General features: G+C 40.0%; 1 protein-coding gene across 3 annotated transcripts; it reads left to right on the top strand.

Moving 5' to 3' along the window:
* The first annotated feature begins 1,910 nt into the window (after nucleotides 1-1,910).
* Nucleotides 1,911-15,159, top strand: arhgap30 (Rho GTPase activating protein 30). Of its 3 annotated transcripts, none has more exons than XM_086272728.1 (14): nucleotides 1,911-1,939; nucleotides 2,497-2,876; nucleotides 4,967-5,069; nucleotides 5,170-5,314; nucleotides 5,404-5,486; nucleotides 6,196-6,303; nucleotides 6,620-6,738; nucleotides 6,835-7,006; nucleotides 7,181-7,278; nucleotides 7,648-7,725; nucleotides 9,736-10,395; nucleotides 11,144-11,352; nucleotides 11,494-12,110; nucleotides 13,143-15,159. In XM_086272728.1, exons 2-14 carry the CDS (start codon nucleotides 2,789-2,791, stop codon nucleotides 14,473-14,475), a joined length of 3,813 nt encoding a protein of 1,270 aa, XP_086128854.1. In that variant the 5' UTR covers nucleotides 1,911-1,939; nucleotides 2,497-2,788; the 3' UTR covers nucleotides 14,476-15,159. The 3 variants fall into 3 exon arrangements, with proteins under 3 accessions (XP_086128854.1, XP_086128853.1, XP_086128852.1); XM_086272727.1 differs by having other exon boundaries at nucleotides 9,736-10,443; nucleotides 13,146-15,159; XM_086272726.1 differs by having other exon boundaries at nucleotides 9,736-10,443.
* Nucleotides 15,160-16,484: the final 1,325 nt, after the last annotated feature.

The raw sequence follows: 16,484 nt of genomic DNA, 5'->3' as shown, positions 1-16,484 counted from the left end.
CCACGACGAAGACAAAATCTTGAGGAGGCAAGAAGAAAAGAAACATAAGAAATCAAATTTAGATAATATTAATAGATTGTTTTTTAAATAAAACACACAGTCTTAAACTGAGGCTAAACCAGCAAATATACACTAACCCCCCCCCCCCCCCCCCCCCCCACCCCCACCCCCCCCACCCCCCCCACACACACACACACAGGTGGGCATCCATAAAAATGACCAAGTTGCAAGAAATAACAATCCATCCATTTTCTTCTGGTTATCAAGTTCAGGGTGGCAGTGGGGTTGGAGCCTGTCCCAGCTCTGATGGGTGAATCCAGGTCCTTCTTGTACTCCACCACTTTGTAATTTCTTAGTTACAGCCTTCATAAATTTTGGGAATGCCTTGCAGAGTACTGGCTCAATAACCTACTGGCAAATACAAAACCTTAAAATCCACAAGACTAACTAAAAGATTTTCCAACAATTACATGTGCAATATTAATCAAGTGCACAACCTGGCAAATTTAAGGTTATTGTTAAAACACTGCATAAAGCACTGATATAAAACCCATTACTTATGACCTAAGAGTGAATTATAAGTGGTGACTATGTTGTGCCAATTTGTTAGAGATGATACAACAAGAAAATTGCACGATAACAGCTGAAGAAGCAATGGAGCATATTAAAATACAGGAAGTTACAAAACTGTAGCTCAGAGATGCAAATAAGTAAAGGAAGGTAAACCATCTATAGAGAAAAACAGTCGGAGAACAATCAGGTGTGATAAGTATTCCACACTTATCTGCTTTAACAGGGATTCTTACAACTAAACCTTTTACAGTAGAAACCATCTGTGATGAACTGTAAAAGGGAAAAAGTCCAGCAGGTCCACAGAAACTCATCATAAACATAATGTTTTGAGGGCTTTATTTCAAATAACAGGATACTGCAAGAATAGCATCAACACAGTGTGTAATGTAGACACACACACACACACACACACACACACACACACACACACACACACAAACAACTAGACTTTTTATGTTTCTCTGCAGTGCTTTGTGACTCTTTTGTTACTTTGTGGTGCATTCGTGTTCTTTGTGGCTCAAGAGTTGGGAGTTCGCCTTGTAATCGGAAGGTTGCCGGTTCGAGCCCCAGCTTGGACAGTCTCGGTCGTTGTGTTCTTGGGCAAGACACTTCACCCGTTGCCTACTGGTGGTGGTCAGAGGGCCCGGTGGCACCAGTGTCTGGCAGCCTCGCCTCTGTCAGTGCACCCCAGGGTGGCTGTGGCTACAATGTAGCTGCCATTACCAGTGTGTGAATGTGTGTGTGAATGGGTGGATGACTGGATATGTAAAGCGCTTTGGGGTCCTTAGGGACTAGTAAAGCGCTATATAAATACAGGCCATTTACCATTTCTGAACTACTTTTCTTGCTCATGTGTTTGTCTTCTCCTTCATTGGCACAGTGTGACTAGCTTTAGTTTATCTTATGATTTCACTGACATACTGAATCTTTGTATGACAGCTGTGTGGAACTCCGGTGATAATTCTTCAGCCCCTATGTGATACTTTGCTGGTACTTATATTTATATTTATATTTATATTTATATTTATATTTATATGTAGCAATGATGTAAAACTGTTAAAATGGAAGAAAATGTAATCAGATTTCATCCCTCATCTTTAAGGTACGTTCAGATCTACTTATTTCAGTCAGGGTGATGGAGGTCGGCCCACAGAGAGACAAATGCAGCGCATGTGAGGGAAATAGATGAACTGTACAGATACTATGAACTGATTTCCCTACTCAGCAGAGGCGGAGAAACAGAGGGCCAAATACAGAGAGAAAGCACAAGAGAAGGAGAGACACTCAGGAAGTTAAACAGGGGAAGTTTAGTGGTTTGTTGCGTCATCGTTTTATGCTGCTACTTGTGTGCCGATGCAGAGTGAAGGTAGGAACACTTGTGTTCGCTTTTTAATTTGTTTGTTTCATCACATTTAAAGTCTTTCCAAAAACGTGGACCGATTGGGAGGGTGGTGGATGATAGGAGAGTAGCGGCAGGTGTCAGGAAGATGGAGAGAGTGGGGAGAGAGTTTGAACGTCTCTGTGAATCTATATGTTCAGTGCTCGACTTCCGCTGAAATGAGAACAGGGCCGCGATGGCCCTGACATGAGGGCAGGGAGGACAGACCGGGCTCTGTAGTGAGCGTAGTCCTCAGGCAGGAGCGGAGATTAGAAGCTTAAGTTGGTCCACCACCTCAGAGAAACCTTATAGCATGATTGGAGCGAAACGTTCAGGGGCTCTTTTCAGTGAATACGAGAAGTACAGATGCAAGGGTGTGGCCTTTCATTCGAAAATAAATTGAGTGCATCAGGGGGAAGTGAAGGCGTCATATGCAAGGCGAGCGTTCAGTGCAGTTTGTTTGATTTTAACTGTGAGATTGTTCATTGTTAAAATGTGAAACTGCTATATCCACAACGAAACCGTTATCATTTCTGCTTTTGCAGGGAGGAAGACACAACAAAGTATGTCCTAACGCTCGATTTTACGTGACAGCCCCAATGCAGCGCAGCTCACAGAGGAAACAAGCTGCACCTAACAACATGCACTGAAGCAAAGGAAACAGAAGCAACAGCAGCACAGTCAAACCTCTGAAATGTGCAACGTTTTATCAGAGTCATCGTCACTTTAACCATTTTGGTCAACGCATCCAGAACAGACAGTCAGTGAACCTGACCGTCACCAGCAGGGTAGAGGGGACCAGTCTGAATGTGAGGTGAAAAGAGAAGACAGGAAGAGATGAGGAGAGTTCGAAGAAAAGGGGGCAACAAAGAGAAGGTGTTTGGATGTGATCTGTTGGAGCATCTAAATACCTCTGGTCAAGAGGGTAAGTGAGCAACCCTGACTAGAAAACATGTCCTGCTCTTATTGTTGTTTTCTCCACTTGTCATAGTTTTCTTCATTGCATTAAACACAATCCTGCAGAGATAAATCATTTACACATGGGTGTCAGACATCAGCAGAAGTACCGTTTATACCATGTAAATGAAACATGTCATAGAAGTGTTACTAAACTGAAGCAACCTGCTATTAAGCACATTTCATGGGATATTTCTCATGTTTCTCAACTCTTTAGCATCTCACTCTGCAGTAAAGTGCTTGCCTATGCTTTTTTTAAAAGCATAGGCAAGTCGTGAAGGCCAACGTTCAGATTATGACTTTGCTTGTCAAACCACACCAGGCTGAGTCAAACATTTGAAAAAGTCTTAATCATTTTATAATGTGACCCCGACTGACTCATTGTGGGCAAAGCGTGGGACATCGCAGGGCAAATTACTTTGGGGGTAAGTAAAAAAAAAAGGTAAAGACTTTTGGGAAAGTATTCTGGCACTGATGAGACAAAGGTTGACTTTTTTGGAAGAACATCAGACCAGCAGTCATAAGTGGGCATAGTGTGATGGTCTGGGGCTGCTTTGCTGCTTCAGCACGACGTTCTGTAACTGATGGAACCATCTCTTTACCAGAAATGCTCAAGGAGAACGTCTGGCCAACAGTTCATGCCCTAAACCTCAAACAGAGTTGAGCTGAAAAGAAGGACAGTGATCCAAAACACCAGCAAGTCCACCTCTGATTGGTTTAAAAAACTCCAAAATAATGGTGTTGGAGTGTCATAGTGAAATAATCTTTAGCATGACCTTAAACTGGCCATTCATGCTTGAAAACCCTCCAGTGTGGCTTTATTAATTCATCCTGCAAACATGAGTGAGCCAAAATTCCTCCAGAGCAAAGTGAAAAACTCATTGCAGTGATCACAAATGTTCATTGCAGTTGTTGTTGCCAAGGGTGGCAAAGCCAATTATGAGGCTTAGGGGACAATTGAACAATGAAATTACAATTTAAAAGCTGCATTTTGTATTTATTCAGGTTGTCTTTGTCTAATATTAGAATATGTTAGGTAATCTGAAACATATAAAATATAACTGTGACAAATATGCAACAAACTAAGAAATCAGATGGGGGCAAACACTTTTTTGTGGTACTATAACTGGAGAAACAATGATTTTTGCACTTCAGCTTCTGTTTTATTTTCTGGTATTTTAAGATTTTAGCAGGGATGCAACACATTTCTTGTCAGTAATGTTTCCACTTACATGAAATAAACAAAAAAATATCGGACATAATGTCAATAAATGGGATGAAAGGACGAGGAAGGTATCTGCTGTGCACCTGGCCAACTTAACCGTGACCCTTAGAACAGAAATATTCCTCTCAGGGATCCATGTAGTCTTTGGCACTTCTGTGCTTCAAGCTAAATGCCCACATGTCAACAATGACAAAGGAAACATAACTATTTTAAGCAGACAGAATATTTGCTGTGTTCACAGTCATAGTTTGGTATGCTAATTTTTCTCACTATCAATAAGCAAAGACAAAACAACAACAAAGCTGTGGCTGAAATCAGTTTCATGTTTGTATTTGTCAAATCTCAGTATTACAGAAATGTACTTAAAAATAACCTGTTCAACTACCACAATATAAGTTTTATATATATAGTATAAATGGTGTGGTGACTTTGACCCTAAAATAAGTTTTTAAAAAGGTTTTTAACCCTGGAAATTATATTCATTACAACAGTCTTTCATAGGTTTTGATCGAGGAGTCTTTGAGTCATATGCCTGATGCTCTGCATGAACCTCTAGATGTCAGAGGATCATTATCAATAAGATCCGTGGACCAATTGAAACCGGGCAAATTTTCATAGTCAAAAGTCATCAGTATGCTTTAGTTATAAAATTATAGATTTGATAGACTTATTGACTGTATATGTACCGAATTTCCAGAATTTCCCTTAGGAAGCAACCCGAGGGATTAATAAAGTTTCATCTAAATATTTGTATCTAAAGATGACAGATTGAACATGTTCCATGCTTTTATTAGGCCAATATCCAGGTTATTCATTTGAGTCTTCTTTCACAGTTCCACTGGTGCTGCGATGCTGCAGTGAGTTTGTGGAGCATCATGGGATTGTTGATGGGATCTACAGGTTGTCTGGAGTGTCATCCAATATCCAGAAACTCAGGTAAAATGTCTGTGTGTGGTCAACCTTTACCTGTAAATAAACAATATAATCCACATATATTTTAATGGATATTCGATTATGTTATTATCATTCAAAACAGGGGTGAGTTTGAGAGTGATGGAAATCCTGAACTGAACAAGGATTTGTACCTGCAGGACATCCACTGTGTCAGCTCTTTGTGTAAAGCTTATTTCAGAGAGCTGCCCAACCCTCTGCTCACATATCAGCTGTATGACAAATTTGCTGTGAGTATCTCAGACATGCGAAAAAAACAAAATAAAATCCTTGACTGGTCTACAGGCATGAAAACAGAAAATAACACATATCCTAACAGGAAGCTGTGGCCATCCAGCTAGAGGAGGAGAGGCTAGTAAAGATCGGTGATGTCCTGAAAGAGCTACCAGCACCTCATTACAGGTACAACCCTCTGCATCCCAATGACAGCCACTTTTACTATATAATAACCTGTATTTCTGCACACAAGCAGAGGGCATCTCCTTTTATTTCTCTCCAGTAACTATCACAACAGATCAGCTCAATTTTATTACTTCACCAGAGATTAGTAGGCTTTAGTAAATTCTTCTATATGTAGATTTTAGTTCACTGCCACAAGGAAGACATGTAGGAAAATATTACAAAACTGTACATTTACAGATAATAACACTGGACCCCGTGAAGCTGCTTAATTACATATAAATGGGCTGAACTGGCAGACCAGAACCTAACTGCACGGTTTTGGTCCGCCATCATCCATCTATTATCGTGGGGTAGAAACATAAGCACAGATGCCGACACTCTTCTCTCCCTAACCACCTCGTCCTCCAGGGGCATGCAAGGCATTCCAAAGCCAGCCAAGAAAGCCCTGGGTCTACCCTGGGCTCTCATTACAGTTCAACATGGCTGAAATACTTCACTTAGTTGGATCACACAGTCCAAAAGTCCAGTACAGTTACCAATTAAAAAGTAAAGAACTGACCAATAACAGTATTTCCTTTACGAAAACCACCATTAATCCCACATTTACAGATGATAATACTGATTATTATGTGGTTGATGTGTAAAATAATACTGTTTCTAACAAGGCTGCAGATTTAAAAGCTGATCATGTATCATGTGTGTCCTACAGGACTCTGGAGTTTCTCATGCGTCATCTTGTCAGAATGGCCTCGTATTCGTCAGAAACCAACATGCACTCCAGGAACCTGGCCATTGTCTGGGCCCCCAACCTGCTCAGGTGTGTTAATGAAAAATCAGTGTGTCTCAGATATGTGCTCTTGTGAACTGAGGGATACACTACCTGCTTTCATTCTGAGGGAAAATACTATATATATAAACTGCTGAAAGTTACTGTAATTTTAATTTATATTGTATGCGATTCAATAACCTTGTATAGTGCACCGCTGCCTTTGCTTACCTGTTCCTTGTTCCTTTTCTGCTTCACTTTGTTCTTCTGTTGTTTTCATCCATTCCTTCTTCTCCTTTAGCACATAGTCATGTCTTGCAGTTGTGATAATCAATCAGTAAACCAATCTATCAATCTGTATGAAAAGGTCTAAAGACATTGAAGCGACAGGATTCAATGGCACTGCGGCCTTCATGGAGGTCAGGGTCCAGTCCATCGTGGTGGAGTTCATTCTCACACACGTCCCTCAGCTGTTTCCCGATGCAGGTCAGAACACAGATGTGCATCCACAGACACTCACGTGCAGAGAAAGGCGATAAACTTATGTACCACAGCTTAAAATCTTTCCTCTGACCTCTTCAGACATATCAAACGAGAGAAGGAAGTCCCTACCATCCCCATCAGCATTCCCCAACACGGAGGAATGTTTATTCCGGCCTGTTCCCACCCCAGCTTGTAGCTATGGGAACATCAGTCCAGGAGATGGTCCACTTCCCATAAGACCTTACCATGCCATCATTGAAGGCACAGACAAGTGAGTAAACCATTTCTTTATCTGGGTCACCATTACTGTCCGTTATACACAAAATCTTAGTCGCTTACACTTTTTAGAGTATCAGGTGAATGAACAAGTGATGCTTGTATGTTAGAAAATAACATTTCTTTTCATATAAACTTCTTGCAAATGTGCGTGTCTTGCTCGCCTCAGGAGGAAAGGATCCCTTAAAGGCAGGAAGTGGATGTCCATCTTTAACATTGGAGGACGATTCCCGGATCCACGGCGAAAACACAAACCTTCAACCAAAGGTACAAAACCTTCACATAGAAATGAGTCACATCATTTATTCCTACTAAGTTAATTTCTCCTTTTCCATAAACAGGTTTGCGTGTTGACAACTTTATTCTCTTTGGTTTGTTTTCTAATTTCTTCTCACTTTTAGGAAATAGCAACATTTAAAATGACATTCAAACTCACATATTTTTAAATATTAATATTTAAAAATGTAAATATAATTTGTTTGTATTTTGGCACATTTTATTAATGTACTTTTAGAAAACTGTTGCTGCTGGCTGCTGTTTTGGACATCAGTTTTAAGTCTCCCATAGATCAGTTCCAACAGCTTCTCTCTATATATTATCTCACTTATCTTAGAAATAATTTTTATATTTTTTCAGCTCCAGAGAAAGAAAGGCCTGCTCTGAGACCTGCAAGAAGCATGGACTCCCTCAGCTCCCCATCCTATCCAAATGAAGGTATCGTCTTCTGAAACATTAAAATGATGAATTTGTTACTTAGAAAAATAATTAAATGCAGTAAAAATGTTAAGAAGTAAGTGAATTTCATATTTATTTAGATATAAACTCTTCTATAAAGAATTTGAAATGTTGATTTAATTTGTTTGATTTGATTAAGCTGTAAGACTCTGAGGTTTGTTAAAATGTGAACTCACAGTGCTTACGTATAAGAAGAAAACGAGTAGATAAAATTTCATTTAAATGCATCTGGTGATAGTGAACAGCTGACTGGGAACTTCTTCCACCATCACCACACAATAGAGTTGAATGGAGTTTGTTTTCTAATGTCTTGAAGAAAAAAGCACTTTTACATGCCATTTCGTAAAGTCCCGCTTTGAAGCAATTAAGCCATCCCCATTGCAGTTTTTGGACTGTGCTGGTATTTATATAGTGCTTTTAATTTTTCTAGTCTTACTGATGTCTCAGAGTACTTTACCAGCAGTGACTACAAGTCATATTTTGAAGTAAGAAGTGACCACATTTACTAGCGGTTTAACTACAACCACTAGCAAGAATGGCTAGCTAGAAACATTTATAGACTGCATCAGTGCAATGCAAAGAGTGACACATGCAAATTAATCTTAAGTAGCACAAAGTAAAATGCTAGAATTTAACCCAGTCTCGTGACAAAATGTAAAATCCATTAACGTTTATAGACACCAGCTGATTCGTTTTTTCCCATGAGAGCTAGCGTAAATTTGAAGCTAATGTACAGAGTGTATCAAAATGAATCATTCAGTTTGGAGAGGCTATGTTTTTTAAAGTAATGGACGTAGAAACTTGCGGTAAATCTTAAAATATTATTAAGGTTTTACATACAAAACAGCGCTTTGCACATCATGTTCTACCTACATTTTGCCTCCCCACCCATAACCTTCATTTAATTTTTAATTTATATTCTAACATCTGTAGGCATTTAGTATATATTCTTATTTAGTGTATTTATATAGAGAAATATAGATTATATATACTGTAAATACTACATATTCTGTTTCTGTATCAATGACACCAAGACAAATTCCCCGTTTGTGTAAAAGCTTTGCAAAAAACGTGATTCTGATTCTGAAAATTTACAGTGTTCAAAAGTGCTCCACTTTGAGCAGGCCATTTGTCCATGCGATAGTCAAACTTGTGCCATACTTTTATGAGCATGTCTGGAGTCACTGCTGTTGTTAATATTTAACCTACCGTACACCATGTGGAACTAACAAATCTCTAACAAACTCTTAATAGAGCAGTTAAAATAAATGTCCTAAAATACCCATTGGCACCTCCAATCCCTAAGTCTCCAAATGTGGACTTTTTCTCCACTTAAACAAGAGAAATGATTTTGTGTACCTGGAAAAAATCCCTACATATAAGATCGTTTGGAGTAAATGAAAACACAACAGAAAATACATGAATGAAGTTGGTATCAGACATACACAAACTCATGTTTGAAAAACAGAAGGTAGAAATGTAACACATCAAGACCTCCCCTCTAATATAAATACAAATAGAATGAATAAGTATGTGAACATAGAAATGGGATATTTGTGAACAGGAAAAACACGATTATTTTACAAACTGCTGTGAGAATATTTTGCCACACTGGTGAAAAGTATACTTTACTAGATTTTCACTTGTCAAACCTGGAGCACAGACCTTTTGTGGGTTTTTTTAAAAATACAAGTAAGCAAAAAGAAAGCCACATCATTAGATAAGCTCAAAATACTCCAAAAAGCACCAAAAGCACAAATACAGTCAAGAGGTCATGGTTCAGTCCAGCCCAGTGAAATTAGTTGAGATCAAGTCAGTGCCCAAGGTGCACAGTCGGGTGTTTCAACATGGATAATCATGCATAAACTTGATTCTGTCAATCTTGGAGGATTCATTGTTGATTCAAATTATTGTTTGCAGATAATATCAAAATTTAGACTCAACTTTACCTTTCACTTAGGCTAAACTTATTTGTCATTATATTTTTAGGTACCAGGCGTCCTGGCCAGCGCCCTCCTTCCACCAGCATGTCTCCCCTTGTCACTACCACCCCTCAGGCTGTCTCTGAGCTCCCAGTATCTTCAGGTGGATTAGGTGCCAGTGAATATGCTGTGACCTACCGCAGGGGAACAGGGCTAGTAAGCGGTGGTGCAGGCGTACAGGGTACCTACACAGCTCTTGATCCAGAAGGTTTAGGATTAGCAGGCAATGATACTGTCCAGTCCAGATCTCCAGGAATATCCACTAAAGCTGGTCGGAGAGCAGCCATGCACATCACAGGACCCACCATGGTTACTGTGCCACTACATATCACCTCTAACCTGGCTTTAGGGGTTCTTCAAGGGGGCGGAGCTGACAGGATCATACAACGTAGAGACAAAAACGGGGGTGACAAGGCGGGAGCAGAAAAGGCAGCGAAAAAGGTAAGCAGAGTAATGGAATGGAATGTGGAAGAAACCAAGAAGGAGGAGGAGGAAGTGAAAAGTGAAAAGGAGAAAAGCAGTGCAGAAGACGTGGAGACGACAGAGGATTCGGTGGCAGCAGGTGGTGCTGAGGAGAAAACGGAAAAAGGAGCAGAAGAGAAAGGAGATGAACCTAAGAGACAACGAGCCAAAAGCCTCCTGTCCAACTCAGAAGAAGATAACAAAGGTGATGCCAAAAATGCTGAACAAAATGTTGAAGATGATGAATATATGGGTAATTTGAACTTTTTTATTACAATGACCACTTTTTCTTACAAGGACTGCAAATAATAACTGTTTTGCACATCAGTTATTGATTTTCTGGTTCAAACTTAAACGTCTTAGCTGCTACTACAAAGATTTCTTTAAAATTTGGTACAAATAGTCAAGACCTCCGGTGCACCTATCGAGGAAACACTCCCAGGGGGACTAGCGATTTTTCTCTTTGTTGACTTTTTGTAATGTAACCCTGAGTTTTAATGTGGTTTTATATAAAATTCCACAAACAGTTCTGCTAAGTTTCATAAACGGGTCAAACGTTTGACCTTCAACTTTTTCGATGGTGCCCTTTAACAGGAATACCAAATACTTGCCAATCTGACTTCTGTATGTGTTTTGTGCAAATGACCACATTAGGGTAATCTGAAGGATGACATCCATTCAACTGCTCTAAGTCTTTTTTGCCCCAACCTTTGACTATAGTCTTTTAAAATACTTGAGCATTTTTGTTTTTATTTATTTCCTCCAAGCACATTTTGAGAATCAGTCAAAAAATAAGCCCAATAATCTTACGCTTGTATTTTCCCCAGAAATTCGTTTTTTCTCTTTGTTTTTCTGCAGCTGTCTTAGAATTAAACTATTGCAAGTACAGTGCAACAAATGAATTTTACTCAGTCGTGAAACTCATTAACTCATGATCGTTGTTTCATTGACAGAAATGAAAGTTAGTGAGACGTCCGAGCTTCAGCCAGAGGACACTCAGCATGAAGATAATGGAGAGTTCAATGCTTCTGATGTTCTCAACTCAACAGAGGTGGCAGGCGACAACCAGAATATGTTTGGCTACATTCAAGACAACTTTGAATTCCTGGACCAAATGGACTGCAGTGGAATGGACCATATGGACTGCAGTGTCTCTTATCAGGTGTGTTTTTTATGGTTGCAAATCTTTCTTAGCACATAAGAAGTTGGAGGTTTGCAGAAGAAAATGGTTATTTGCACAGGAGCAGTATTACGCTGTATTTGTGAAAGCTTTTTAATGTGGTTCCTCTTTTTTCCCCAATAGGTGCAGGAGTTCTCTGTTGAACCTCCTTGTCACTCAGACGATGAGTATGAATCAATGGCTCAAGTTCAGACTTCTCCTTGTCCTCCAGAGCCACAGTCACGCCTGCGTCCAGGCCCTCAAAGTCCCAGCGAGTCAAACCCACACAGACCGCTCAGTCTCGACTTGCACAGTCGACACACAAAATCCCTCAGCCTGCCTTACATGACCTCGCCTGTCCACGGACCGGATGAGTCTTCATCTGAAGACGAGGCTATGGGGGATGACATTGGTGATAACGAGTACAGTAGTGAGGAAGACGAGAGCATGTTCGTTAAAAGCCTTCCACCGGATTTCTTTTTGAACACAATCTCTGGGTTGGAACCTGAAACTGATGGAGAGGAAAGTTCCCCTCATGATAGCGTTTCTGTGCATTACATAGAGAGCTCTGAAGAAAGAGACTGCCAGTCACTGAAAACTGAACATTCGGCATGTACAGAAACAACTACGGGAGAGCGGGAGCAGGTAGAAGTGAACGACAGAGAAGATAAAAATGGACTGGATGAAAAGGAGATGATAGAAAAACAAGAGGAAACTAAAGTTCATCAGGAAGGAGACCAGCTGGAAAACGACGTGCAAAGGTGACAACTGATTACAATCTCAGATTTTAGTATTTATCATTATAGTTACCATGCATGTGCATTTTTGTCTTAATCTTTCCTGACTGGCAGACAGAAAAAGCACAACAACAACTATTTTATCTGTTATTTTACACTAACAGTGAGTCAGAAAACCACAACAGTGTGTGTGATTGTAGCTTAAATGCTTGATGTTTAATTAGAATGTGACCAGGTTCTGCACCACCTGTCTGACATATGATGTTTGAGCATCTTTCAGTTCGTTATTTTGATTTTAAACTCGCCTTATTGTTTTCATCTTTCTCTGCAACTGGGTCCAGCAACCTAATAATCTGAATATACCCAGACAACAGTCAGCCGGTGAAACCTTTAGACTGTAATGACCCAGATATTTCCCTCAGGAGTTTGAGAAGGCCAAACAGAAATAGAATGGAGAGTGAACAGGCTATTTGACCTTACTTATGAGAAACGTTATTCCACATGAATGAGAAAGATGTAAATAGTGCTAGCATGCTTAACATATAAACTTGAAAAGGTTTACATGTCAGTTATGTTTTTGTGGCTGATTTTGGAGAAGAAACCGAACTGCACACTTTTCAAAAGACACTATAATCACTTCACTCTTGTTTTGCTGTGGTGATTTGTTTTCCAGTATCCTGTAGTTAAGTTGTGTGGTCACAGTGGCCACTACTTGGATGATTTGAAGGCTAATGCCTGAAACCTGTGTGCACCCCCTGGTGGAAAAAGATTAAAAGTACAGTGTGGCAGATAGCACCACATGTCCTTCCCGTCCCTCCATTAGAAAATCATAACAAACTGAGGGGAATTCTCTTTTGATACATTAAACTTTGTGTCATCAGCTTGAGAAATGCTACAAGAACAAACTGCTACAAGTTTAATTAAATCAGGAAGAAATATTAAAGAAGAAGCTCAAAATTAGAGCTCAAAAAATTCTATAAACAAACGTTAATATGTCTTAAAGTCTCACTTATATTGTACGCGTCTAAACTGTTTTTGTCTCTTAACTATCTGCAGCAGAGAAACAGAGGAACATCTGGATATTATGAAAGATACTGAAAGTGAAATATCCTCAACAACCTGCTGTACAGAGTTTCCACTGCCAGTCACCGAGGACGCTGACGAATCCAGCACTGTGGCTGGCACGAGCGTTGAGGAGGTGAAGGAAGTAGTTGAAATTGCTCACAGCGATTATCCATCTCAGGAAATGATGAACCAGAAAGAAACTGAATCAACAAATCATACCAGAAGCTGTAATGGAGGGGGTACAACAGAGAGAGACAATAAGGAGGGGGAGAATGGTGTGATATGCAATGAAATGGAGGACATGTGTGAACAGTTTGTACTGAAAATAGAGGAAAGTGACGAGAGAATGAGGGAAGAAACCTCAGAGGGAAAAGCTGACAGAGAACACGACAGTAGCAATGAGCAGGATACCCAAATCTGTGGGACACACAATGACATTTGGGAAGAACTTGAGGACATTGTATCTGAAGTGATAGAAGATGAGGAAAAGGCGCAGTCTGAGAGGGAGGGTGATGTTGGGCAAGAACATTTGGTAAAAGATGAACAGGACGAAGAGCACGGATCAAAGGAAATGGTGGAAGACGACAAAGAGGAGGCGAAGAAGACGGAAGGTATGATAGAAATAGACGGTGAACCAGTTGAGACGGCTGAAGGAGCGCCAACAAGTTTAGAAATGCAACAAGAGTTTAACGAAGATGAGACCCAGAGAGAAACTCATGAGAAGATGGCCAGCAAGGAAGACTCTCAGGAACATGTCACAGCAGAAGCGTTTTCAGATCAGCCAGAGAATGAGAGCGATGGTAAACAGACAGCCGATGAGCAACTTGAAACTGCGCCAAGTGAAGATAACCAATTTAAAGAGGTGGGCTCTGATATGAAAGAGGGAAGAGAGAGTGAGAAGAGTGACGGCCCCTTAGAGGGTGTCGGAAGCACGCTGGTCTCCTCACAGCCGAAGATCTACCAAGTTAAAGCCGTGCCGGTGGTGCCTCCGAAGCCGCAGCACTGCAGAATCACCGCCCTGACCATCCGACAGCAGCAGCAGCAAAGAGAGAGAAGAGACGGCGACAGAGGGAGAGACAACACGCTGAGAGTCCCAGGAGAGCAGGACAAGGACGGAGACCAGAGCGACGAGGGCTCTGAGAAGAAAGAGAGTCCAAAGCTCAGGGGAGATAGCCGGGAGAGAGAGGGGAGGAGGGACAGGGCCGAAGTCAGAAACAGTCCCCTCAGCATGTGCTTTGATGAGGCTGTGGCCATTGCAACCATGAGGAGAGAGAAAGAGAGGGTGAGAGAAGGAGAGGCGGAGGCAGACGCGCTGGGGAAGTGACGTAGAGGTTTGAATTGTACAAACTAGTTTTCCCCACACAGAGTTAAAGGCTGTATTTTCTTATATAGAGGGGTGAATTTATTCCATTATACATTACAGCAACAGCAGCCCTGCTTGTGTAAGGCAACTGATTTAGCCGTTTCTGTGTTTCTTTGTAGAATGCATAAACTCGACGTGCAGTCATAACCAATAGTTGTCTAATATAAATATTGTTCAAGGGAAGATTTGTTCTCCGTTCATTTACCAGAACAGAATAGACCGCTGAGATGATATAAAGGGAATCAGATGCTGGGGTTGGATTTACGCGGTCAGCATCTTGAATCCTGATATTAAGAGGAATAAACTGAAACAGATGACAAACACTGAAGTGCCGAAGTGCTGCTCCAGTGTGACAAACCATCTGGATGAACTGCTAGAGTCTGGGTTGCTAATCTAAAAGTAAAAAATATTCGCATTGAATACACTCCCTGTTACACTCGGTGTTTGCACGAGTAACGAGTTTTCTCTCTCGTTACAGAAAAGTGTACATAAAAATAGAGGTTTGATGCCAAATACAAATGTGTTTAAAAAGATGCATTGACTATATCATATCATTTAGCAGGAATATGATGTCAACAGATCCAAAGTTGTTTTGCATTGTGTGAATAAAACATGTTTTCAATATGCTGTGTCTTCTTCAATCCTTCTTTATTTAAACTTTATCAGAGCAAACAAAGTGTTGGTGCTGAAGTTATAAATAGCCTTTATTGTTACGTTATAAAAATGCTGCTGGTATTTGCTTACAAAATACAAAAAACCATTAAAATAACTTCTTCAAGCTTCAAAAATCACTTGAAAAATAACTCGACTTCACTGTTCATTGCTTTTGATGGTTGACCCCTTGCATTTATCCACCTTGCACTACCTTTTCTCCTTACATATTCACCTTTTTCTACCTGCCTCCCTCTCACTCACACACATGTATTCTGTTTTGCTTCTGTAACCTGAAGCTGACGGTCTTTAAAACAAAAGAACTCATAATAGACTTCATAAGGCACAGACAGGTTCATTCCCCTCTTATTATAAAGGGAGAATGGTTGGATTCTGTCTCCATCTTTAGGTTTCTGGGCACTCACATCTCCGTCGACCATAAGATAAAGAAGAAGGTCCAGCAGCGGCTGAAATAACTCCGCGTCGTAAGGAAGAATAACCTGAACCAGAAGCTCCTGCTAGCCTTCTACTGGTCCTCAGTGGAGAGCGTGGACTCCAACTATCTGGGTGTTTGGTACGCAGTGGCCACAACTGACAACAGGAAGGATGAGCAGAGGGTAATTAACACCCCCCCCCCCCCCCCCAAAAAAAAACAACAACAACAAAAAAAAACATTGGCTGCCCTCTGCCTCTCTTCACAGGTGACCCCTTGAATCCCACTCACTACCTGTTTGGCCCACTGCCCTCTGGTCGACACCTCCAGACACAAACAGCTTCTTCCCGGGGCCATTCGGACTGCAAACAAACACTGTTCTCACACACCCCACCCCTGCCCACCAACCTCACCACCTGAGCCATAATGATTATAAATCCCTCATAATAAACGGAGCAGTGTTCTCTAATGTGTCTTTATATATACATACATATATACATCTATCTATCTATCTATCTATCTATCTATCTATCTATCTATCTATCTATCTATCTATCTATCTATCTGTATGTATATATATATATATGTATATATATATATATATATACACAGTATATATATATATACACAGTATATATATATATATATATATACACAGTATATATATATATATATATATATATATACACAGTATATATATATATATATGTATATATATATATATATATATATATATATATACTGTATATATATATATATATATATATATATACTGTATATATATATATACAGTATATATATATATATATACACTGTATATATATATATACATATATACACATATATACACATATACATATATATATACAGTATATATATATAGTAT

The sequence above is a fragment of the Aulonocara sp. 'chitande type north' Nkhata Bay genome, linkage group LG18, assembly GCF_057382095.1.
Source record: "Aulonocara sp. 'chitande type north' Nkhata Bay isolate Kocher_YH1m ecotype deep benthic linkage group LG18, A_spYH_male_GT1.1, whole genome shotgun sequence".
NCBI lineage: Eukaryota > Metazoa > Chordata > Actinopteri > Cichliformes > Cichlidae > Aulonocara > Aulonocara sp. 'chitande type north' Nkhata Bay.
Note: the sequence above shows the minus strand (reverse complement) of the source record. Positions and strands in the feature narration are given on the sequence as shown.